This window comes from Aquila chrysaetos, chromosome Z (genome assembly GCF_900496995.4).
Source record: "Aquila chrysaetos chrysaetos chromosome Z, bAquChr1.4, whole genome shotgun sequence".
NCBI classification, from domain to species: Eukaryota; Metazoa; Chordata; class Aves; order Accipitriformes; family Accipitridae; genus Aquila; species Aquila chrysaetos.
The window spans coordinates 6659206-6686420 of record NC_044030.1 but is presented as its reverse complement, the minus strand read 5'-3'; the positions used below and the strand labels follow the sequence as shown (position 1 = coordinate 6686420).

The 27215-nt window shown below is 39.1% G+C and overlaps 1 protein-coding gene across 3 annotated transcripts in view; it reads left to right on the top strand.

Moving 5' to 3' along the window:
• VCAN (versican) overlaps positions 1-27215 on the top strand; it is a 113211-nt gene that overhangs the window by 28824 nt on the left and 57172 nt on the right. For 2 of the 3 annotated variants that reach the window (XM_030004932.2, XM_041120915.1), the window contains exons 6-7: positions 10733-11026; positions 23215-26412. In XM_030004932.2, coding sequence (XP_029860792.1) covers positions 10733-11026; positions 23215-26412 — 3492 coding nt within the window. The remainder of the gene's footprint in view (positions 1-10732; positions 11027-23214; positions 26413-27215) is intronic. The other variant, XM_030004934.2, reaches the window with a different exon arrangement.

The window sequence follows — 27215 nt, the reverse complement described above, 5'->3', positions numbered from 1 at the left end:
CTGAACACCTAGAGTTCATAACATGGATCCTCCATCAATCCTTTATGGGATTGAATTCTGAATCAAGGCTTTCAAATTCAGTTTGTGTCTTTCCTAGCTTACAAAAAGAAATTTTGACTAATCTGTATCATTCCTGGATGTTACTTTCCCTCTTAAGAACAGAGAAGAGTAACTAATATGGAGAAGCTTATTCTGGATGCATGTGAGCCAGAAATTTCTCAGGGTCAAATATTCTCACTGAGCTTTTAAAAATAAAAATTAAAAAAAGTCAAAACTGAAGCCTGTTTCACTGAGGCTAATGTTCTGTGCTCAAAACAACCTGGAACGAGGCCATGAGGTTCAAAGAGGTTGCAGTGCCTGTGCAGTCGTCTTTGATGAAGATGCACATGCATAGGTTTTCAATTTCTCATGAACGTTAATTAATTCTTCTTTGTTACAAAATTTCATTTACCAAGATTTATGAGCTGGCTTTACTCTATGGATAGCTATACATTTCTGTCCTATTGGTGTGGATGATGTTCTCTTTAAACATATGCATGTCTTTGTGGCCTGTTGGCTGGACTGCGGTAATATGATCTGCTTGGATATGAATCCTTCAGCATTTAAGAAACATAAACTAGCACAGAATATTGGGGAGATTTGGTCTATCAACCCAGGTATCAATAAGCACGTTCATTTTACCTTCTTCCTTTGCATAGTAGCTTCCTGTGGAAACTGGTTAAAGCAAACGCACAGTTTTAGCCTTTATCGTAAAGGCTCTATAGCCTGGGACAAGGGTTAAAGACCTGCAAGGGCAAGACCTACAAGGGCTTGTAGGTCTGACTTGAAGACTGTGATTGACCACTTCACCTCTAGGATCCATTGAAACTCTCCAAGATTGTTACAAAGCCCCTTGTATGGTAACAAAATGCTCATAGAAATGGGTACAGGTTCAGAATGAAACTCTGCAGGAGGCAAAGATCTCTGTGAGTTTCATTATCGTCCTTCCCAAAGGCAAAGTGTGTTTGACCTAGCCTTTATCTAAATGATTGTCAGAATATGCTTTTATAAAAATGTTCTAGAATCTTTTTGCCCGAATTAGGGAAAGAGCAGTCCATCTATGGCTGGTACATTCTGTATGCTTTTTCGCACTGAAGAGGGTGTGAGAAAACAGTGTGATAAATGACGGCTGCATGTTTTGTTATGTTAATAGATAATGCCATTGCTACTAGGAGCACTTTAATGTGGTAGTAAGCTGAATTTGAGAAGAGAGGAGAATTCCCTTTACAGTTTTACCATTGACTTCAAGAAGACAGTGTCAGGTCAACACTGAGCACACAGGGAAACTCATCCTTAAGCTATTTACGTAGCAGGAAGGTCCTGTATGTGCTGTGAAGAGGTAACTGCTGTGAATGAGATAATTGCCAATTAGCTGTACAGCCTCAACCCGCTGCATAGGGATTTTTTTTTCTGATTATATTAATCAATTTTAATGCCAGATTATTATAATAGTTAACCAAAGATACTTCCCCCACCTCCTTTTTTCGTGGTTTTTTTTTTTTTTTTTGTCCCACCTATTTTCACACAGTTTTCAAATGAACTGGAGCCTGAGAATAACAACTAGGAGTCAGAAGGAGTGATGGTTTTGTGGATACGGAATATCGGTATGGTATAGACATGTTATACTGACATGCAGAGGAGTTAATTTATTCTGTTTGGATGAAGAGAAACAGACGCATGTTAGGAAGACACAGTACCATATTATGGTATGGTGCAGGATAAATTATTCTTCAGTGCCTTCACAGAAACTTGAGCCTCTAAGCCAGACTTACTTTTTAAGATGGGGCTAAGGAGCCAAGATGGCTTCGTCTATATAACAGACAGTTACTTACAGTTTCTGTAAGAACAAAGGTTAATTTCAAATGCAGAGCTTGTTTGAAGTTACATAGCATCAATGAGATTACACTTTGGAACCACTCACACACAGAAGACAGAAAATTAGATAAAATGTCAGTGGAAGTTATTAGAAAGCAAACATAGCAGTAAACTAGATCCTGTGTTTTGTTTGCTGTATTGCAACATGTTCATATGCTGGTAGAAGACTTACTGTTCAAGGTTTAAGGTTATGCCAGATTTCTGATCGCCCTGTCTACCAAAGGCTGATTCTGCAAGGAACAACCTTTCTCTTGTAATGACCACTTTCAACACTTTATTAATAACAAAGAACATTCATGGCACTTAGTATACTGTAGAACTGTGCTTAAACTTGATTTTTTCCATGTGAATTTGTAAGTTCGTATCTGCATAGCCTATTCTGATTCAATGCCAGATCTATTAGACATACTTGCACTAAATAGGTCCTTATTTGGAGAGCCTGGGTCAGTGGGATAACTATTCATGGAATAAGATGGTACTTGATTAATGATATCAAAATCTGGGCCATAATGAGAATGTCATCATGGAAGTCATGGAACAGTTATTGGTCTGTTGGCCACTATTAGTGTGTTAGCCCAGAAGGCCATAAATGGTGGTAGGAAATCTTGCAATACATTTTAAATTAAATGTGTATTGAATTTACAGTACTAATTTTAGTACTTGCACTGAGAATTTGTAGGAGCAACACCATTTCAGTTCTTCCTTTCTGGTCATATGAAATCACAAAGTTAGCCAGAAACATGGATTTCTCCCTGAAACACAAACTATTAGCTTAAATTAAAACCAGTTGTCTAGGCTAACTCTTACCATTTCCTTGTTCTGAGGAAAGCCAGAGAGATTAAAGACTGCACAATAAGTTAAATATTTTGAGTTTTGCTAAAACACACAGAAGAATAATTATGGGAATGATTCAAAATTTCTGAAGTCCTAGTAATAAAAATAAGAATCTGAAGTCAAAATATCATTAAATAGGTACTGGGCATGGTCTCTTATTACAAACTGATTTACATTCCTCATATTTAATCACATATTTCACTGTACCAAACATTAAGAAAAACATTCAGGATACCTTTAACTGCAGGAGATGATTTATTAATAAAGAGTTTTATCTAAAGTGATTAAGCTGCAAATGTTTGGATATAACTCTGAGATTCTCTTAACACCTCCAGCTGAAGTGGTGTCTGCACCAGTGTCTTCTGTGGAATAATCCCTTGAATGGAAATGTGTGACGGGGAAGGACCGATTTCCATTCTGTCTTCAGATAAGCATGTATGTTATTGATTTGACAGTGCTGTGGTGTCAGAAATGGAGACAAAGTGAGATCTGCTCGCCAAAGCCCACTGATGAAGTGAGGGGCTGTGAGTGTGTGGTGCAGAGCCAAAGCACAAACTACTCCATGCAGCATTGTCTTCTGGCCAAAGCCAGTTAGAAGCCATATATGTCTAACAAGAGTATGTAATATGCAGATGGGGACTCATGCTAAGAAAGTTATTTTGGGGTGGCTGTGGGGAAGATTATAGTCTCCCTTCCATGCACCATTTCCCCCCCCCACAGTGAGTGCAGGGAAAAAAAAGAAAAAACAAAACCAGATGTCCTTTAAATACTTTCCACCTAGTCTCATGCAGTTTTGCTATTGTCATGGAAATTTCTGTGAGAATAATAGTAATTAAAGAAGTCACAATCTAAAATATGGCTTCAGGTGAGAAATTTCTTCTGTGTTTTGGGAGCTAAAGATATTTTCCAGAGTCCATTCTGATTATGGAGCAACAATTAGATTAGATTTTAAAATAGGGACACAAAGAAAAGGATCTTGTCTTTTCTTAGTTCAGGGCCTGTGGTAGAGTCACAGCCTTTGCATTGGCTTATATTGGACACTTCTCCAGCCTTGAATTGTGTGACCTAATGCAGGGTCATGGATCCAAGAGTTCTCAAGAGGGGTACAGAGCCCAAAGAGAGTAAACCAAAAAGGAAGTAATATCATGGTGGTTTTTATGCATGACATTGTATTCGAGCTCATAGAGCGATAAAGCTAGTCTTTGGGGAGATCCAAAAATCCTGATGTCTAAATGATTTTTGTAAGAGTAAGGCAAAAAAAAAAAAAAAAAAAAAAAGAATCACATAGAATGCAGAATTCATTTTCCCCCTCTGTATACATGAAAGCCAGTAACACTTTGCAACTGCAGCGGAGCTCTCTAAGGGTATAGCAGTTGCTACGCTACTCTTCATGCTTGAGGGCAAGCCTATTGGGAAAAGTATACACTTCCAGTCTTGTCAAATGATTCCTGTTCGGCGTATGGTTTTGCATAGAATAGACCTAAAACATTCAGGAGAGTTTTTAATTAAATCATTACTGATATGTATCAAAAGGAATCAACTAACTTGTTCTAACGTGTAAGAGACACTTCTTCAGCATGTCTAGCATTCTGCTTTAAAGTTGAACCTAGCTGCTTAGGTCTTTGTGGTTTACCAGTTCTAGAGAGTGTTTCACAGTAATTTGTGACTTTGTTAAGGATACCTCTTTATTAGTCTGGTGTGTCAGACAACCAGCTCTTAACAGCAGCAGGATGGGGGAAGAGAACTGCAGCTGAGACAAGGCGTTTTGTGCAGTTTGGGAAAGAAGGGGAAGGCTGGAGCATGAGTTGGATTAATAAACAGGCTACCTATATGTAGCCTCCAGGGCCTCTGCCTATGGTGAAGTCAGATGAAACTTTTCATGTCTGTCTTGGCCCAAATGTGTCTGTATGTTTTTTCCAGAGTATTCAAGACAAGGCTAGTGGTCTCCATTATCTTCATAAAAGTGTGGAGAAGAGGGATAGATATGGGCAGTAGGTCTTACCTCCTTCGTGTATAAGCAGTATGTTAGTCCTGTTGGTGGCTGCTGCTGCATTTTTGCACGGGCCTTTTGGCCAAAGAGAGAAAGAGAGGAGGAGGAAATGGAAATTCTTGGGACACATGGTCCTCAAGGTGCAAGGGTAAATGCTTTAGTCCCCGAAGTGGCCACAGTATTCCTGCTTCTTTGTACACTTGACTAGATTGAAGGTTTGGGCAGATTCCATGTTTCTAAGGAAAATAAAGTCATGATGGCAGTGTCTCATGACTGCTTGAGCTTTGAACTGCTGACCATGTAGCTGTGACCAAATGTTTATGAAGAGCAATAACAGCAGGTTACAGCTGCAGGTGGGCAAATGTCCTTAGAATGTTCCATATAACCTCAGGAAAGATGACATTTTGTCACTTTTTGCCATCTTTCATACCTGACTCAGGGCACCCTGATCTGCAACTGTAGTCACAGAACCCTGGAGCTCTAATATCCCCATGAGGGCATCTTTGCTTGCTGAGCTTGGTGGGTTCCATCATCTCCCAGAAACAACTAAAGAACAGGTCTGGAGTTCACCATAGACCCATTTAGCTCAAAAAAGGAGAGCTGCCAGATTCTCAGTGGGAGATAATGTTTCTTCTCCTGAAACAAGAATACCACCAAGAAGCTAAGACGGAAAGGTACTGGAACTTTATTGTCTTGTTTTCATCTAAAATTTTTAGAGTTAAGCATTTCCATCTATGGGAATGATTAGCTTTTTATGTATTTAATATCCCTTTGGATATTCTTATGTCTTTCTTTAGTTGACACTGAAGGTAGTGGAGGTTGTAGAATCTGAGCACCCAACCACAAGGTAAAGCTTGTGAGCACCAAATTCTGGATAGGACAGTAATAATGAAGGCTCCTGTTGCTCTGGGAGAGAAAAATGGGGGAAAAGACTAAAAATATTACAACCAAATAAATATAAGTGTCTCCTTAGTATTTGTCATTCCCTCACATAGATTGGATAATAGTGAGGACATTTTATAGGTGGTTGATGAGCCACCATCCACAGCAGTTGTGTTACCATATGTGTCAAAAGCATTCAGAAGGAGACTCACAGGTTACCGGTTAAGCTTCTCTGCAGTTTGGGAGAATCCTTCAGACATCTGTAAAACTTTTGTCATGGACTTGCGTGTGATGCCTTCGACTGCCAGGTGCAGGTGGCTTGTAGCTCATTTTGTTGTACCTGGCATGGTGGGTGATGGTATGTGAAGTTCAGGAGATGATGCTCTGCTCTGGCAGGAGAATGCTGTATAGTCAGGCTCAAAGATCTCCTCTAGGAAGTAGCAACCCACCAATCCCTTAATTGTGGTTTCATGTATGGAAAAAGAAATTACTGATGAGGTCTGTGCTGGAGGGCTTACATCTAGATTCATTACTTCTACCCTAGTCAATACACGTTGTGTAGTGACCCCCGGCTATAGTTCTACCCTGCCCTTATTTCTCTGCTTGCTTTTAAGATGTGTGATTCATGAAATTTGCATCTATAAACATGCCCAGCTCAGTGAGACGTCTCCAGATGAGAGAGAATAAGTGAATTAACCTTCAAAGGAATGAAGCTTGCTATAAAACCAGCTGATAAGTCTGTAGATCTTCAGCTTTTTCCTTGGGGGTTGTAGTGAATCAGCTTTCGTCTTCAAGAGAAAAACCTGGCTTCTTCATCTGGCTTGATATATTTGAAAGAGAGGGAAAAAGCATGACTTTCTTCAGGTGGCCGGTTTAACCAAGCAAAACAAACATATGTAACAGGAAAATCCTGGGGATTCTTCATGTGCTCTGACCGCTGAGGCTCGATGATCAACTTGAAGCTTGGTTTTAAATGGGAGCCAGCAATAACATACATTACATTATTGTCTGCAGTCTAAACATTGTCACGGTCTCAATTTCACCCCCTGGTACTGTAGATCTAGTTTCTGTTCATCTGCTGGTCTAAGCCCTGGGGTTTGCCTGCATAATATTGCTAAGTTATTCGGAGTGTGCTCCAGCTATAAAAACATTGCACGGGGCTTTTAACACACACACACACACACACACACACACACACACACACAAAATTGGATCTGCCCTGCTTTGGTATTGGTGGCTATGTCATTTGTTTATTGACCAGACAAGTTTTCTCTCTTAATTTCCTTGTTTCCAGTGTTTTGGCTGGGAAACTTAGGTGTTTTCAGGTATCATAATAAAGACACTGTAAGAGTGTGTCAGGAGGAATCCTTCTGCTAAATAGGGAACCCATTGTACTTCCAAAAATAGCAATTAATTTTAAAGACTCTGTGGATTATATACATTTTATTAGATTCACTATTAAATTTCTTGGTTTTTAGAGGAAGTTTCTGTGCAAGGGTCAAATGTTTTTCTCTTTGGTACTTTGAAGGAGTCAGGATGTTTCAGGTACATTGACTGACATGCTGGAAGTCAGGATTAGAGCACAGGTCCTTTTTCCGTGGCCTCTTGAAAGCCTCTGTCAGTTTTGAGGTTGAGTCCATGAAAGAGTTCAGCAGAACCTGAGTTCCATTGTGTGATTTTTTTCCCCTAAGTGCTTGGTGGTGTCAGAGGAAGTTCCTTGAGCTTCTCACTGTTCTTAAGCCACGTTGACAGTGACGTAAGACCAGTGGTCTTTTCACATACGATAAACTGAATTTCCACATTGCTGTGAGGCTAAAGAAGTGGGAGTTTATTAAGTGTCGCTTCCAGAACATGCACCCAAAATATCAACAGTTTTGTAGCCATCTCTTTCTGACCAAGGAGACTGGTGGTGAGCAAGTTTCTCAGCACTAATCGTGTCAGAGAGGTGACATGGATAGCAAAATGTCATCCCTGCACATTCCAAGTGATTGCACTTACTGTACACAAACAATAGGTCCTGATTAGTTGTCTTTGTGCTGTATGAGTCACCATATCCCTGAAGTGCTAAGTCTGCTGTCATGAAGTATACATGCCCACAGTCTGCTCCAGGTGAGAAGAGCAGGAAAGATTGTGTACACTTTCTCATCAAATAATTTAGAGCTGCTGTAAATCAAACTGATGCCATTTAGCTGAAGAAGTGTTTTGAGCACTGTTTTCTTCCCAAGCTCTCAAGAGAAAACATAAACCTTTCTCTCTCTCTTTTTTTGTAAGGTAGTTTTGGAAGATTGCAGGACAACTTTTAAGAGTTTCTGGATTTATATAGCACGCAAGGCCTTTATTAAACCCTTGCTTTGTTTTTCACATTTCATTCCAACAACTGTTATGTACATTAATGCACACTCAATCCTACAGGATTTTAATTTATTTTCAAACTGGACAGACAAATTGCGGAGTCGTATCTCTTAGAGTAAATGACCGATACTTGGAATGTGACTCTTGCACTTCTGGATTTTTTTGAAAATAAGCATTCTGGAATCATAGAAAAACACTCTTTAACTAGAGGAATTGCAAGCTGCCATGTTTTAACATCTTTGTACCCTTTATCTTATCACTAGCATTCCTGAAATAAATGAGTATTTACTCGGTATATGATGAAATGACAATAAGGGCATTTTGCTGAGTGCTCTGGCACCTTTTTGCCTTCTTCGTGAATTTATCATCACAAATTCTTTAATATACCAAATCAGTGGCAAAGAATATGACTTTTGACTTCACTTATTGAACTGTTCTGGTTATGATGCATTTGTTCTTAAACACATGGGAGTTTTTATCATTTAGTTTTTTTGGTAAAACACCCTTTGACAAAGATACCTGTATGACAGCAGCTGATTTTATGAAATGAACCAAATAAATAGATGTGGGGTCAGTAGAATAGATTCAATACACAGAAAGATATGCCACCCATCTTTAAATGTGCAGTATTATCAATATTGTATATGCAGGCATACTCCAACAAAATTTAAGGCAGCTTTCCATATGGAAATGCTCTTGTGCAACTTTGATAAGTAAGTTCTCTGCCAAGTGTCCTCTCTTACACAAGTACTGATTGAACCCTGCTTTTTGAAGTCTTATAACAAGACATAACCATTCACTAAGTTTATTTGCTTTAACAGAGAGCAGATGACAGCTCAGAAGAATAAATACCCCTAACTTTAATGATGTTATGCACAAGCTCCATTTGGAGGCAGTAATCCAGATCAGTTGATGGAAAAATTGCTTTGCTATTAATCTTGTACTGTTTACCCATTTTCCTGTGTATTCAAAAAGTTTCTCCCAGAAGGATGTTGTTGGGATTGTTTGACATTATTTAGTTTTTGATCCATCATGTTTGTTTCTAGAAACCATGAAAATGCATTGTTTTTGTTACTTGTCTCATTTTCTTGTCTAACCGGACCGATATCTGCTATTTAATTGCAATAGTTTTAACTGCTGATTTTCATATCATATACATCATGGCTGCTGCGTGAGAGGATAAGTGAATAGTCCTCAGAACAGAGGGGGCTGCTCTGGAGATGTCTTTCTTTGCTCCATTGTTTCATGATACTGCTGTTCGGAGAGTATGGTGGGATAACTGCATTCATCATTCTGTACTGGCCATGATACCAGATCCCCCCTGATGCAGGAAAAGCTGTCTTCTGCAGAGGTGTTTAATAAAAAAGTGCATTATCGATGTGGTCTGAAGAGCTGAATGAAGCATTCTGGTACTTCTGAGGATGAATGATTCTTTGCTTTCCTTATCTGTCTCTCTCCAACAGACATGCTCTGTCCCTTTACCACTGAATTAGAAACTCCTTACAACATATATAAAGAAACTTACACTGTGGAATTGATACTGTAATTGATACAGCTGTAATAACAAATCAGAGTTTCTACCTAGAAGGAAAAAGAATATTGGTACATTGCCTGCTTTCACACTTGCATTCCTTTCAAGCCCAAAACAAGTGTAATATTGACGTGAATGAAACTGCTTGGGGTGATGTAGTTTCTGTTTGCCTTTTGCTAGGTTGCCTTCAGACAACTGCAGAGGTAAGACAGATTGCATGTCCAATATGAATAAGCAGTGCTTTCCTTCAGCAGTGACAGTTGTGTTCGGCCTGTTGTACCCGAGGAAGAGAATTACTGTCTTGTAACAAATGTTTTGAATTTGCACTGTTTTCTACAGCTGAACATGTTGACTTTGGGTCTCATCAGTTTCATTTGAAGTCTGATCAAAAACTAGAAAGGAGTCACTTTACTGTTTCATTCCCAGGACATGAACATTAGAGCCTTGATTTTGTTTATAGTGTTTGGGTGAATGAGGCAACCAAGCCAACTGCATAATAGTGATTTAGCTTGGAAGTAAAATATTAGATGTGCTATTTGTTTTGTTACAGTTTCCAACTGGACGGCTATTATTTACAAATTGTTTTTCTATGGAAGCTAAACTATACTACCAGTGTTCTAGACTAATTCAGCTTTTTCACACAAAAAGGGCTTTGTGTATGCAACATGTCTATTGCATTCCCTCACCTTTGTTTCCCTATGGGGCAAGATGAAGACTGGTGGAAACATGGCATTAGAAGCTGTTGTGGAACAGCCAGTGAAGAACATTTGGGGTTTTTGTGTATCTCAAGTGAGATTCTAGTGATGACTAAAAAGGTCAGGTAAGAGGCTTGCAGATGTAAAAGATTTGTTTTACTGAGAAAGTAAATTCTGTTGGACTGGATTTAATTAGCGCAGCTGAGTTGCCACATCTACTCCAACAGAGGTCACAGAGGAACTTCGATGCTGCTGTTACCTCTGCCTAGCAACTGAGGGAGGGACCCAATCTCCAACCACAGTGTACTTGATGGCATAAAGTTTGCTTATGCTTTGTGGTATGTTCACTTTCATATTCAAATCTGGGACATTTGATTTTCCAACTATCTGATTTTTTTTAAGCAAAAAACTATTCAAACAGATTTTGGAAAAAATCCCCAACCTTGCAGGACACTGACTGGAAGAGGGGAACTAAGCTGACCTGATGGTGCAATGTGATACTCAGTCTTTTTTATCTTTGTTTTCTTCCTGTAGATGAAGTGGTTCATGTCTCAGTCCCTGAGAAGCTCACCTTTGAGGAAGCTAAAGAGCTGTGTCAGAAAAGAGATGGTGTTCTTGCTTCTGTTGGGAATCTGTATGTCGCCTGGAGGAATGGCTTTGACCAATGTGACTATGGCTGGCTGGCGGATGGCAGTGTTCGTTACCCAGCGTCAGTGGCAAGGCCCCAGTGTGGTGGAGGTTTACTTGGGGTGAGAACCCTGTATCGCTATGAAAACCAAACAGGCTTTCCTTACCCAGATAGCAAGTTTGATGCCTACTGCTATGAACGTAAGCTTTTTTTTAGTTATAATTTTCAGTATGCTCACCGTGCTAACCCTGAAAAGTGTTTTCTTTAATATGTGTTTTGTTTCAGTTCTTGCGGTGTACATGAGTTTTTAAAAAATTGTTTTATCACTATGGCTTTACAAAAAAGAAAGAAAAGCCGAACTAAAATGAGTGTCTAAAAGTAACATTGACAGACAAAGATAGGCAAAGTTTTAAGGTAAGATTTCAGCCTGAGTAGTGTTTTTACAGAGGGACACACTGTACCCATAGTCACCCTCAGTCTGCAGATGCTAGATAATTTGGTGCCTGAGTGCGCCCTGGTCTCTTTGTGTCAATGAACATAAAAACAGAAGAAATGTCCTACTTGACCAGGTGAATGACTGTCGTCTAACTTGATGTTCTGTCTCCAGTGATGGCAATTAGAGAGACTGTTTACAGACTGCATACAAGCCTGGCCATTTTCAGGTCTCTGAGATGATGGTAATTTGGGGGTTATCTGCATTCCAGGCATTTTGTCCTATCATATTTTTCAGGCTTCTAAAGCAGTTGTAAGTTCTTCTCTCACTCAGTGTTTCACACACCAGTCAGCTGGTACTGTGGATGGTCTAAATTGCCTTTCTTACTGCTGCTTGTTTCTCTCCTGGTACTTTCAGAGATGCAGCAAGCATTTGCCACATTCACCTGGTAGACTGTATCAATCTAAGCCAGATCTCCTTCACACCTGTCAGCTTTCCTTTGGCTTTGGACTTAAATATTCCTCTGTAACCTTGTTCATTGTCAGTGCCAGCAGCCTGGCTCTGCTATTATTATGGTGCAGCCTATCCTTGCATAGGTTTCTTTTGTCCCAAAAGGTTAACCAGCTTCTAGTGTACCTGAGTTTCTTTTCCCTATATCATCTCACCTGTGCACCACTTCTAGAACCCTGCCTGTCTCCCAGGCCTTCCTGGAACTGGCGCTGCTTCACAGACTGCCACCATGGAGGTCCTGGTCTCATCTGCCTGGCCTCCTCCAGAACATCCCTCCTATATTTTTCTCTGTCATTAGTGATGACTACTTACTCTTTCCCTACACCTCCAGAAACCCATCTATGCATCTCAAGATGTGCAACATGTACATTTCTGTGTAGCCCTTTCAAATACCACAGACCAGCTATCTGTGTCTGTTAAGAGAGGATCCCATCACTTTAGTTGTACCCTTTTAAGATCCCCTCCATCACAGGATGTTGTTCTTTGTGCAACAGGACACTGATACTGTTGGAAGGTGCATCACATAGAAGAGATCAGAGTGCTTCAAAGAGATCAGAGTACTTCTTCCCAGCTGAATATTCTGCTTCCCTGAGACTTGAAGCCTCCTCAGCAACATAGGGAGCTTGGACTGCTCAACAGTTTTCCAGCAGGCCTCTCTGTTCAAGGAAGTTCCTGTGGCTGCAAATAGTACAATTGACATTAACATGTAAAGGCTACTTGTGTTGAGTTAAAAGTTCAGAACTTGGTCTTTAACTATGAATATTTAGGGTTTTTTGACTCAGTCCTGTAAGTCAGAACAGCTTGAAATGTGCAGCCTGTACTGTCCTCATTTTTGTGGGTGGTGAACCAACTGCAGCTGCAGATCTTTCTAACTCAGGCATTGAAGGCTCATTTATGAACAAACCTTACTGCTTGAGAACAAATCCCAACATCTGGTGCAATGTAACAGTCTGGCTGTTCTCAGACACTCTTCTCTGCAATATTTTAAAATAGAATTTTTTTTTTTTTTAATCTTTATTGCTTGTGGGTAAGGTGTTCCAAAACTTTGAATGTAGAAGTAGTCCTAATGGACTTCAAGGGAACTGCATAAAGGAATAAGGACTAGTTAAATTCAGGAGTGTGTGCTGTAATCTGCAGAGCAGAGTTTTGTCATATCACTCCTTCTGTTCTTCCCCCCAATTGTTTATGATAGTTTTCAAGTGTTGTGGGTAAAATTGACTTTAATGGGGATGAAAATCATCAGTCCTTCTAAAAGACCAAAGTAGGGACTGGACATTTTGCCTGTAATCTAGTCTTTAGTTAGGACAAATTCTAATCTTCTGTTTGTCTGTGTGAATTTCTCCCCTTTTAAACAAGATGTGCCTTTTCAATGTTCTTTCTGGAAGTTTTAGTTACCAAATTCTAGTGACATACCATTTGTTCTGAAAACTTCCTTGATAAGTATTGGATTGTTGCCTTTTGTATAACTGCTTTTTCTGCAAACTCTTGCCCTTGATACATGGAGAATAAATATTTCATCAGTTTGCAACCCAGGAAGTAGACAGTCTATGACTGTCAACCCTTTTACAAGAAAAAAACAGCCTAAACAGAACCAACACAATTTGGTATACAGTGGGCTGCTTTCTGGCAATTTTAATTGCATTCAACTTTACATCAGAATTAATTAAACACCACTAGCTAGATGACTCAGGTTTTGCCGAATACATCTGGGTTTGTGTAGGGAAATGCAGCAGTGTAATGCTGAACCATGTACCCTCCTTCAGGGTGCCTGTCTGCCACATATTTCAGAAGTTACTGAAAGCACTCTCCCCCTCTCAGAAGGTGCTTGGGATCTCACAGGAACCAGCTGTAACTCTTCATTGCTTTTGCTAAAAGATTTATGCAAGTGGTGAGTAATGAGACTTGCTGCCTAGCATCTTGGTCTTTCATACCTCAAGCAGCTGCCTGAAGCAGCGGCTGTAGAGTGAGTCATTCCCTCCTGTTGGAGCCTTGGAGCCAGTCCCTTCTTTGGGGCAGAAAAAGGGAGAGGAAGAAAAAAATGGCTCTACAGTATAGCAGGAGGCTTGAATTTAAGTCCTTGTTTCAAATAATCTTTTGTCTGGAAGTTTCTTCCAAAACTTCTCATTGTCTCTATTTTAAATTTTCAGTGCAGTAGTCCATCACGTAAAGTCCACTATCCCCAAGTTCTTACTTCTTTTAGCTCGATACGAAGCTTTTACACAGTGATTCCCACCATGCCAGACACCAAAACTGTTCTCCCCAAGACCTTGACTCTTTCCACGTAACTCCAATCCAGTGCTTATGGCTCTTACTGAGCTCATTTGTGTCTCACATTACATTGTTATGTTTCCTTCCTCACCTGAATACCCAGTCACACCAGAAAAAACTTCTGCTGCTGAAAAAGAAGAAAAAAAGGATGTTGTTACATGCATTTATGAGATCTCGGTCAGCTAAAGGGAAAAACACAGAAGTGCCTCTGTGAACAGGGCAGGATCAAGCCAGCTATCCAGGTAGCACCAGTGCTGAAGGTCTGCAGCACAGATGTTCATGTGGTGATCTCAGTTCTTTTACAGCCTCGCCGTAAAGTTTCCTCTGCCTCCTGTGTGAAAGCTAGTGAAGTTCCCATTGACTCAGCTCCAAGGGTAATGGCCACATGTTGCACATTTAGTCTGAAGTGAAATGGCAATGATGAAGGACCTGTGTCTGCCACTTTTACTCATGCTGAGTAATACTATACTCCCTGAGTAAGGGCACCAAAACAAATGCCTCACAGCCACAGAAAGGATGAGTCCAGTGCTTGACTTTATACATACTCTGAAGCAATAGATTTGTGGCAAATCAGGCATCTGTTCTAGTCATTACAAAGACAAATCTTATATTTAAGAAAGGGGATATCTCTTTCTTCAGCCCTGCTTAGACTCTTCACTCCTATACTGTGGTTAAAAGTCTCTTTGGTGGAAAATCTCAAAATACTAATTTTAAATTGCAGTTCAAAGAAACCTCAATCTGTATTTTGAGCATTTTACTTACTTTTTAAAAGGAATCATGTTTATTAAAATACATGAAAAACAGTAACCCGAGCAGTAAATTCAACTTAAAAATAATATGCACTAGTTTCAATAAAACAGCCAACCTGGACAACATTTAACAGTACAGTTAAGTTCAGGATTTTAACTTCAGCAGTGTTCTGGTTACAAAATTACATTGTGCAAAGTATCTTGACTTTATGAAAATAAAAGTGGCCCAGACTAATAATACATGATTTCAAATCTAAAAATCTTGTTAAAAAAACCAACCAACCTTCTTCACTTATGATCAAAGTGTTTTTCACTCTACAGAAACCACATGGCTCTGAGTTTCTGAAACATTATCTGTGTGTTGCATATCATCCCTCCAAGACTTTTGCCAGAATTTTAAGTTCGTTTTTTCTGAGAGGTACCCAATCATGTGTCTGATGGGGCTTGAAAAAGTTTCAGGTTAGACACATGATTAAGTACTTGAAAATCCTTGGAGGCCATCACCAGAGGAAAAGTTTTTCAAATGTTAACATATAGGACTTATAACATATTAACATATTTACAAATAAAAGAAAAAAAAACATAGAACAACTGTTGCTGAACACATGTTTATCTGTAAGAGAAAAAACATTTTATCAGCAAAAAAAAAAATAATTTTTAATGGGTATCAATTTAATAGTTCTTGCATAAAGCTATAGGGTGTTTATTTAATTCCATCCCTCTATCTTCCAGTCCCGTTATTTCTAATTCACTGAAGTTTGTAGGAATCTTGCCACAGACTTCAACAGACTTTGGATGGGGCATTTTATACTACAGCATCTGTAGAATAAGTTGCACTCCAGAAATGCACTAATCAAAAGGTATAGTTTTTGTCTTACACACCTGCAACAAAACTGAACTTGATGAACTTCATTCACAGAGATGGTTGAATTTTTGAAACATAAATTCTGCGTTTTGCTGAGAAACACTGATTTATTAAAGCTGAATTCTTTCGTAGACCTGTATTGATTTTGGCGAATCTTTCAGCAAAACATTTTTTGCTTGACTCAAAACACGTGTTGACTGTTTTGCTCTGGATTTGACCATTTTGTTTCAGCTTTGCTCTTTCGTTTTGACTTTGTTTCATGCACCTTTGTTGTTTCTCTTCGGTTATGCCGCTTTGGTTTGGCATTATGATTTCATTTTAGCTGGAGACTGGAAAATTCCAGTTCTGAGACAGCGTTGCTGTATGTGTTCATCATGAATGGAGTCCACATTATTTTGATTTCAGTACAGCCCCATCAAGAGTGTATCCAAGTGAACCACTGCTTGTGACTGAGGGCCTCTTTCTTTGATGCTTCATCCATCTAAAGCTCAAAATCAGAGTGCATTTTTATAGAATAAATATAGGAAGCAGCAACCTTCATACGTATCAGGACAGACCTTTGTAAAATGAAAGTGGAGAATAAAGGTCTGTCTGCAAAGTGTGAAGGTCTCTCTGCAAAGGGTCTCTCTGCCTCAAAACCTCTCCAACCAAACCCTCTATTTCTTGTCAGTTGAAATAAGAGTGTTTCACTAGGACAGTGGTGTTTGGTAATGCAAGGTGACTTGCAGGCAGTGTTCTTCTATGGAGGACTTCAGAGAAGGGAAAGAGAAAAAAGCCCCTTCTTTGGGAGGTCCTAGAGCATGAGCCACCATAAGTGCAGACTAAGGCTCAGAAAACATCAAAAGTGCTCCACTTGTCCAGCAGCAGAATGGATAAGATTTTTAGGCATAGCTCAAAAGCTGGCAGAAGAAATGTTGTCTTCCCTTTTGCTGCATGTGACTTAGTTTGGAAAACTTTGAATAACTAGGCAGTTCTGTCCCTCTCCACAGCAACCGTCAGTAGCTACATGTCCCAGCTATTTCCTGGATGAGGGAATTATTTCCAGCCTGATGTCAGGGACTGTATTAAGGGAGATCTGTGGATTTTTGATCAGTTTGGGAACGACCACAGAATACTGAAGACATAGGGTGTGGTGACACCCAGGGAACAAAATTATCAATCAGAAGAAAAAGAACAACAAAAAAGTTTATCTTCGATGAAACACAATAGAGTGCTGAACATAATAAAGCCAATGTCCTCCACCATTTCACAGTCCAGTATCAGAACGGGTAAAATGCCTTTGAGCAGGCAAGCATCTCAAGGTCATGGCACTGACCACAGTGTATACAAGGCTGTTGGCTCTGGTCGTGCTTCCTTTCCCCTCTGTGAAGGTGAAGATATGCAAAAGGCTTAAGCTGCCTTACCGAGGCAGCTACCACTGGATAATAATTCTCTAGCTTTTATTGTTTCGCTAAGAAGGTAGATCTCTCTGCTTCTCTCAGGTATGCAGTTTAGCAAGACCTACATAGCTGCAGAGATCTCCAGTAATATCTTGGACCAGGTGTAGGAAGAATAAATCCCTGAAGCTCTCTGCTGGGTTTATAGCAACAAGCAAACATCACAGAGGCTGTGCACACTAACAACTTGCAGCATGTTTCTTACTCCACTCTGCTTCAGTTGCATGGCGAAGGAATTTTGAGAAGTCAGTCAGGTCATGCTGAAAATGGCAAGAAGATCTCAATCTGCTTCAGACAATCCTGTGCCATAGACCTCACTAGTACCTCACCCTGAGAAGGAGGTGGTGGTTGGGTGCAGCTTGACCCTTAAATGCAGTGTAAAGTATGAACAGAGAGAACCTGATTTATCAATCTAACTGATGTATGTGGAGCAACTGTTTGGAGTCTGAGGAGGTGGAGCTTCAGGTGGAGATGCTTCTTTTGCCAGAGCAAGTGAACTTGCATTTGTTTCAGTGATTCAAAACTGGGTTCCTTAAGAATAGTCCCTAAGTGCAAACACTGGACAGAGGGAAAGAGGAAAAAAAAGAGGACACAGTTGAAGACATTTTCCTTTCATTCCCCCAGATCACTGAATGGTTCAGGTAACAAGGACAGGATTAGAAGCAACAAGGTGAAGAAGTAAGAGATCCATCCCTTTAGGTGTTCAAGTACAGGAAACATAAATTGGTTTTTCTCTTTATTACCTTTGCTCACTGCTGTGGGAACTGGGCACCACTCATGGGACATACAAATAGTTTGTCTTGTTTCACACTAGGTGGGGAGAGCAAAGCAGCAAGAACTTTGCTGTTGGTTCCTGACCCGAGTGACAATCTTGGCTCTTGTTGTTCTTCAATTGGTTTTTGCGGTCAGGAAGCAAAGCTCACTGCTTTTATTTGGTGCTGGGCTGCAGATTTCATTAGGAAGGACTGACTAAAAAGACTCACTGATTTTTTGTCCTCTTTGGCAGTTTTATTATAAATAATGTGGAAAGAGAAATGCTTTTTGCTATTCTTCTTTTGTGGATAGATTGACAGGTTATAATTTGTTCACAGAACTACACTTGCATGTGGGAAAACCAGGGGATAACATATCCTTTTGCCTTTAACTGTCTGACTTCAGAAGTTATGAAATAGCAAGTGGTTTTACTTAAGACTGTTTGTGTTCACAGAGCTAATAGAGCTGCGGCCTCTGCTGTTTTGTTAGCTGGAAGAAAAGAACCTTGGGCAATGGTGTGAAGAGGATGCATGACCTTTCATTATGTTTTTAAGTTTTTCCTTACAAATAAGTTAGACTAATAGCTTTTAAATCTCTTTTTTTTAAGAATCCAATTCATTTTCTCTGATATTGCACATATTTTGTAATTGGGAATGGATACTGCGTTTAGATTTTTGAATTATTTTTCTCATTACATTCGGCTCATGTTTTGATGTCAAAACACAGTGTAGGTAAGTGGGAGTTACACCTGGAGTTTTAGAGAAACTCGTGTAGCTGCAGTATTAGATTTTGAATCCTCCTTATGCTACCACATGTCTCGTAAGTAATGAACAAAACTCCACATCCCCTGTCCACCTTTCTGCTTCCTGAAATGAGTGAATGAGCGGGTACTAAGTCAGTGTAATAATGAGGGGTTTCTGGCTCAGTCTGTAACACAGAGCACCAATTTATTTTTTTTTTAATCTGTTCTTACTCTTAGGCTTGTCCAGTGTGGAAGGTTCTGCCAGTAATTTAAACTCCAGCTGGCATACCTCTTGGAGTCAGGGGAGCATTCAAGACCATCTCTCTGTCAGGGTTGGTAGCAGGGAAAGGAAAGACACATAGGACAAACTTAACAAAGCAGCAAACAAATTAACATACAAAAAATATGTAAAAATTAAGCAAAGCAACCTCTCTGCATAGGCATCGTGCTCTAAATGGGCTGAAAGATGTCAAACTGATATTATGGAATAATTTCTTTTGGCTGTTATTCACAGAAAGAATTCACCATTTCCAGGTTTTTTTTTTGACTTAAAACAATTTTTGTTGTTTTGGCTGTTGGCAATGACTCAAAACGATTTCTTTTTCTATCTGTAGGGTCTATGTCCTTCCAGATTCTTAAGTACACACCTAAATGTAAATGCACAAACAATATTTCTGAGTGCAGAGAAATTGCTCAATTGGTTCAAGTTAGACACACAGTTAAAATTTTTGTGGAGCTGGTTATGCTGAAAATGCATATATATAAATTATAACATATATAATCTTTAAAATAAGAATTTTCTTCTCCAGAAAGTACACCCAGATATCCTGAAAATATTATTAAACAGCACAGAACACATTAAAAATCTTAGTTGGTAATTGCAAAGTTAAACCATGTCTAAAGTTGTGTAGTGTGATTTCCTTGAAAATATATTAAGTTTTAATATTGCTGCATTATTTTGAATCCTTATTTAAACAATGGTGGGAGGGAAGAAGAAGAAAATGCTATACAGTGAAAGCATAAAATAAATAAACAGAGAGTGAAAAAATATAATATCTCTGCAAAGTCATATACTCCATCCAAAATCAACTTCATGCAGGTTGTTCAATATAAAAGGAATTGATTAAAAAATGACAAGATAGTCTTTGATATGAGCAGCTGTTGGTGAGATAATTTGCTTTCTTGCTTCTAATAAGTTCATGATTTTTATTAGGAAAATCTGCCTCATGTCTTGAATCAGAAGAAGGTCAAAGGAGATAGCATATTGCATGCATGATGCAAGGAGTACAGTAATGCAAAACATCTGGGTGGAGTGGACAACAGTTCAAACTGATGTTCAGTCTATTGAAAAAGCAACCTTCTCTCTTTTTTTTTATTTTCCCACAGAAAAAAAAAATGACATTGATAGATTTCTCCTTGAAGAAGCATCTTTTTTTGATCCACTCAAATAAGTTTGCAAACCTGAATGATCTGTATGAAAAATCTTATATTTATGACAAAGCAGTTTTAGAGGTCCTGTAGTTGATTTTAACCAGAACTGCTATTTGCACACCAGTAACCCTGTGTCAGTTTCCGCAGGAGAGAATTTGGTGTTTATTGATAAACTCTTCAAAAATATGTGCTTTTCTTATACCAGTATATGGATTTGATATTTATCGATTCACTTATTAATATAAGCAAATAAAATACGCTTCATGTTTTTTCCGGTTTACTTCATAAATGTGTAGCTATTTTATCAAGTAATTGGTAGATAATGAGTCATGAACAACAAATAACTGCATCTCAGGCATAAATATGTGAACTTTTGGGACTTCCAAACATTTCTTGGAAATTAGGAAGCTACATAAGTGGTTGTGAGTAAGTGTAAACAGTTTCCCAGCAGTGATGAAATAAAGTTACCTTTTTTCCACAGATTTTAAAATCTATTCTCATGCTTTCATTTTTGTCTAGCTTTGTTAGAAGGTACTATGTTTTCATATTCTTTCAAACAGTAGTAGTCATTTAAAATATGGTAATTGGGTTCTGAATAAGTACTTGATGTTGGCTGCAAAACAAATTCAATTGCATTAAGGAAACTTATCCTATGGTTAGAAGGGAGAAGATTGGAGTATGCTGTCTCCTTTCCATTTTGCCATAAAAAAGAGCTGTTAAGGCAAATTGGTGGATTCTTTGGTAGAAATTTAACAATTACCAACTACCACTCAGGAGGTTGGTGCTAACTTACTTGTGTGCTCTCTTCACTCCCTAGTTGTGAAGTAAAACTGTGGTTTAAATGATTCTCATGCAAGCAGAGAGGGAAAAAATTGTAAGAATTTGTTGATTCTTGATTATGTGAATGCCATCTTGAATCACATAGGCATTGAAAAGAGCAGTAAATATCCACTTTAGGTTGTAGAACCCCAAAACACAAAAATCACTTGTGTAAAAGCTGTGCTTTGCTTAGTGGGATTTCAAGAACTTTACTCCGTCTTGCTCAACTGAATGTTTTAACCTACAAAAAAAGAGTATATAAGTAGCTAAGTCATCTTTGTAAAACCACAAAAAGATTTAACATACAGTAGGGAAAAGAATCCATTCCTTTTTCTGCTGGCAAAGAACACCAGAACTTCTAAACATAGCAACGTCATATTTTCTTACCCTCACAATTTCCTTTTCACTTTCACTTCTCATTCAAGAAAGCTGAAATATCAGCTCTTTTTTTCTCATTTCCCTACTCTGTAAATCTACCCTTTCTTCTAGAAATCCTGTGTAGCCATCATCTGGCAAACTTCAGAGTTAATCAACCAGGTCTCTTGCAAAGGTGATGTTTTCAAAGTTCAGTGTGTGAAACTAAACAAATATTTGTGTGACCTTAACTTACATATGTGGAATTCATATCTACAAATATCAAAGCCATACCTAATTAGACATGGGTGCGTGAAAAGAACTGATTTGTGCACATACACTGAGTATGCTTGAGTATAAATTGTCACTGTACAAATATGTGACTGAGTTGAGTCTTTCTAAATTTTTCACTTATTTTCTTCCTCTTCTTTGCTCATACTATTAGCTCCTGCAAACCCTGATTTAGGCAGAGGCTGCACCATCATCTAGAACATCTTCATCCCTATATGCCAGGCAGTAAAAATTCAATCTTAGAACTCACTTTTCCTCCTGATAACTGATATTCCTACCTTACATTGTGTAAAGTTTCCTGATCTCTTTTATTAACTCACAGCTGTAGTAATGAGCCTTTAGCCTTTAGCCTTTCATGTAAAATACTGTAACTGCTTTGATTTCTGCATGTTAGGGGAATAGACTTCTTTGCTGTATTGGAAGTTGAGCAATATTTTCTTTTGCAAGAAGGTATATGTGTAGTTTTGTCTGTCTGGTAAGCAGTTAGTCCTCATATACACAGTCTGTTTAATGCATTCTTCATATGCCTGGTGTAATTTAAAGGACCATATTTAGCTCTTTACTTGTATCCATATAAGGCTTTTGACTGTCAGTCACAGCAATTAACAGCACTGATTTAAGACTTTCACATCTTTCACCTGTCTGTTCCCATTGCTCTTCTGAAGATTACCGACCTGGAAGAACTGGCAAAAGGGAAGATGTTTCAACCTTGAGCTTTTCCTGAGTAATTTCTGTTTTCTGAGCACAAATCACCCTTTTCGGAGTTTAAAATCCAATACCAGACTTCACAGTGTCATAGTTGTTGACATACATTTCTTCTTCAGATAGGACGGAAATCTGGGGTGGAAGGAATGGACAAGGCATAAGGCAGCGAGATTTTTTTTAAACATCACAATTTGGTTCACTGGAAAGACCTTTCTTTGTGTTTCTTGTGAATCTAGGATAGCTACCCCCTTACTCTTTCCATCATTCAGAGGGTTCAACACTCTGCCTTTTTATGTTCAACATTCCCATAGAAGCACTTTTGTGTGTGAAGGAGTTTCAGATGTATATCTTTGAAGTGTTTTCCAAAGATCAACATCGTTATAGTATTAAGTTTATGATCTTATGGTTTACTGTTCTCACCTTTCCCCATAATAAATTTCTCTCAGTATAATTTAAATGTAACACAGCAGCTCTTGTGGCATTGAAAAACAGTACTTTCTGATGGCGTGTTTGTTCCTGTTGCTTAAGCATGCTGTCACTCCAGTGAGGATTCCTTTTTGCAATTTGTAATTATGTGCTGAAAATAAACTAAAGTGGTATTTCACTCCCTTTATACATTTGAGTTGTATGCTACAGTAAGCTTTGAAGAAAACCCACAGGTTTGCAGTACCAGTCATTCATGACATCATGAAATAAACTTTTGTATTCCCTGATAGGTACTTAGCTGTCTGATGGGTACTTGTGTGATATGAGGACTTCTAGGGATAATTATATGAACAATGAGTATGAAGAATACTGCTACTCTTGTTGTTTCATCTGACTTTAAGTTAGATGTTCTGTAGCTTTATAATGTGTTACCTTATGTCATTCAAAGCTCTGTTGTACGCTAAACAGCTATCTAAAGCCTTTGACCTTTCTACTTATTTCTCAGTGTAGCTTTTAGTTTTTGTTGGGAACATTCAAACTGCATTAAAGTAACATTTGTTTGTATTCTGACTGAATGATTCCTTAACATTTTTTTTCTTTTTTAAGGTAAAAAAGTCATATCAGAGCCTACAACTGTTAAGCTGATTACATCCCTGAAAACTGACAGTGTGAAATCGTCATCTGCTAAAGTTACCCTTAAACCTCCTGTTTTTGAGACTTCAACTACTGAAGTGGCTGTCACCAAAACAGAGGTCCCTGCTTTGGAGGAAACAACCCTAGAGACTGAAGAAGATACAGAAATGACTACTGATGTGGCTGAGGAAAAAAGGGAAATGGAGGTGCTTATGGAGAACATTAAGTTAACCACCCTTCTACCTCAGACTGTCACAGATGGCGAAATAAGCACTTACGATACACTTGGAAGGACTGAATATGATGTTTCACCTAGGTTAACAGAGAGCACATCTGCAGCTTTGGAACTGGAGCACACTTACTCTGAAGCAGAATTGCCCGAGGAACAAGGTAGGTCTGAAAGCATTGAGGACGCTTTCTTGACCTCTGTAATTTTTCAGGATAGCACAGCTGTAGCTAAGATTTCCACTGGTTCATGGGAAGATACTGAAACAGGAGATACACAAAAACATGATGCTGATAATCAGACTGAACAAATAGAAGTGGGTCCTATGATGACAGCTACAGATAGCTTGTTATCAACTTCTCGGAGAGAGTTTCCCAGGACAGGGACTTCAGTTTCACTAACAAAAGATAATATGTATCTTGGTGCACACTCAACAAAAGAACCCACAAAAAAGTCAATGGAGGCGAAATCTGACAAGAAACTTACAACTGTTGTAATCCCTAAAGCTTTGTTCACTGATCAGTATGATCTTACTACAGAGGGGGAGGGCAGAGAGAGCATGTACACTGTTATGCCTGATAGAGTTTCTGGCATGGCTACTGGTAGTGTCCCAGAATCAGATGTGCCTGCTGCGTCAGAGACACTCGTAGATGAGCATGCAGTAACCACTGGACAATTTTCTACAGCAGATGAGTCAACTCCATTTGTTAAATTTAGTTCTACAACGGTGTTTGATAATGAGGCATCAGCTGAAGGAAGCAGAGAGGACCTGAAAGATGTGCAGCCTACAGTATCATCTGGAATACCTGTATCCTTTTCTGTATCAACTGTTAATCAAACAGGATCTGAGGCCGTCGCTCTCTCAGCAATTACTGTTTCCCTGCGAAACTTTGGAGAAGGCACCACATCTGTTATCCACTCATCTCAGCAAACAGAAGGATCAGCTGTTTTAGAGGAGCAGGAAAAAACAAAGGAGCCAGAAATGAGAACAATGGATGTTAAGATCCCTCATGCCATAACCGTCATTCCTACTTGTGTTACAGCAGAATCTGAGGGATGTTCTGCAAGTGAGAAGTTCACACAGGCTCCTCCAGCTTCTGGCATGTGGCTGCCAACAGATAAACATCAGGGGTATATGACAAAACAGTCATCTCATACTAAGAGAATACATGAGTTAGATACAGAAGATGGTATCTCTGGAATGGAGCCTACATCATCTCCAGGGCAAATTACAGAATTTACAAAGCATCCAGGAGCTCCAGTTTCAGCAGTTACAGATGAAACTGAGACAAGCAAGGAGCCAGCGGAAACGAAAAGTGATGAAGAGGCTGTATCAGCTGATTTTGATAATGGAAAAGATACTACAGGTGTCTCCCACACAAGCAGCTCTTTGGATTTGGAAATGGTCACAGTATCCAAAATATCAGTGGATGAAACTGGTGCAACAATAAAGTCTTTTAGCTCCTCAGGTGTTACCGTGTTACCAACTGCTATGCCCACAATCATGGAGATAACTGAACATGAAGGAGATGAAACATCAGGGTATGTTTTGAAAACATCCATTCCTACCCCAGAAGTTGAACAAAGAGAGGCTACTGACACATTGGTAGCAACGCCTGCTGAAGAAGTCTCTACTGAAATGGGGGTCTCAAAATATACAGTGACAGAGGAAGGCCAGACAAGTATTGTGACATCAGCTGAGGAAGAGTCAGTGGCAACAGTTCAAGACAGAAAAGGAACACCATCAGCTGGCTTTGGAGGGACAAAGGAATCCATTATATTTACAGATGTAACAAAGGTAGATGTTACTGTTCCACAGAAAGAACGTGATGCTTCCCTAGTTCCAGTTACTGTAGTGAGTGAGGTCACTAGAGATATGCCAGTTACTGATCAGACTCCTTTTGATGGTGTCTTTCATACAGAAGCAATAGAAACAACTGCAAAAGATAGTGAGGTGTTCCCAGAGGAACTCTCCATGGAAGATCAAGATAAGGAACTAGATACTGCCACAGAGTCTACCTTATCTGTGACATCTGTCCAAATGCATGAACAAAAGACAGCACCAGGATCTGAATCATCTCAAACAGCTATTCAGGAAAAACAGGATGAGACAGGTTCAGCTTATGATGAGACATATCCAGCAACCGAAGTATTAGTGCCTGCAGTGAAGCTCACAGATTATGGAAGAGTTCTGGGACCTGATGAAACTAGCACCAGGACCTTGCATCTCACAGTGACTCCAAAAGCTGAAACTGCTACTGATCAAGAAGAGAAGGTCACTGAAGTGATGCCTATAACAGTGGGTACCCACGCAAAAACATACGAAAGCACAGGAACCCCCACCAGGGAAGAAGACAGTGATGTAGAGAGCCTGGAATCTGTGTTGCCCCCCCATATGATGCCGACAGGTCGTTCTACTGTGGAAAGCGTTACTCATCTGACTTTGGGAGCTTCTCCAAGCCAAACTCTGGAAGGTTCAGGAATATCAGAAGAACCTGAAGGTATCAAACCAGCTGTATTTTCAGCTAATGCAACAGATAAGGCAGCAATTCTCAGTGATGTAACAACACCTTCCATTAGTGCTGTAGACAAAATTCAGCCTACATCAGCATCCAAACCTGTTGTTACTCAAAAGTCACCACGTATCATTCCTGAGGAAGAAGAAGAGGTAACAAGCAATGACATCATCATCATTGATGAATCCGTTTCTCCCAGTAAAGCCACTGCTGATGATGATCTGACAGGAAAGATGTTAGAACCAGAAATTGATAAGGAATATTTCACAGCATCAACTGCTACTGCAGTTGCACGACCTACTGCACCACCCAAAGTGAAGGAGGCCACAGAGGCTTTACAACCTCAAGAGGTGTCTCCTTCTGCTTCACACCCTGATAGTGGAAATGACATAAGATTGTATGTTATTCAAATCACAGGCAATGACACAGGTAAGATTTTGCCTTTTAGACCTGCAGTCCATCAGAATGGACAGTTTATCACAACAAACTGGTGTACTTTAGAATGTACTGGGAATGTTGCTTGGATCACTGAAGGATGCAAAGTACAAGTTTTATCTAGACAGCAACTTACTAAATATTGGTAGGTCTATTTCTCTATCCATTAAAAAACTCTCAGAAATGTGGTATGTGTATGGTTTGGGGTAAGATTACTTTCTATGTAAGAACGAATATGAAACTGTTGTATTTCCTCTTAAAAGTCATGATGGCTAAATTCCGGTTTTCTTATTTAATGTTGTCAAGCCACTGATTTAACTTGAGCTATCTGTGAAACAAGCATTTTAATTTCATAGCTTCCATTCCATGCATTACTAGTCCTAAACGAAGCACTAGAGTATTTTAACATTCCATTAGTCTGTAGCAATTAACAATGCCATGTACAGTGTAGTCAGCTAAAAAAGGTTAATTTGCATCTGCAAATTGACATAATTTTTAGTTTTGTTACATTTTTTAGCTGATGGCGCTGTACATGTGTATGTAGCTTCAATTCCATGGGTATCCAGAACAGAAACTTCTGAAGTAGCAAGGAACTCTTGAGTTTTATGATGAATATGTCTCCATAATGCAATAGCTGAAGGCTATGCAATTTTCCATTACAGAAGCGTGTCAATGGACTGTTATTTAGGATGTCTTGGTAAAACCTTATTTTTTAAAATGAAACGTGAAAGAACTGACAAAAAGGATAAAGCTTAAAATATCTATTAGGTTCAGTGTTGCATTCTGTATAATTATTT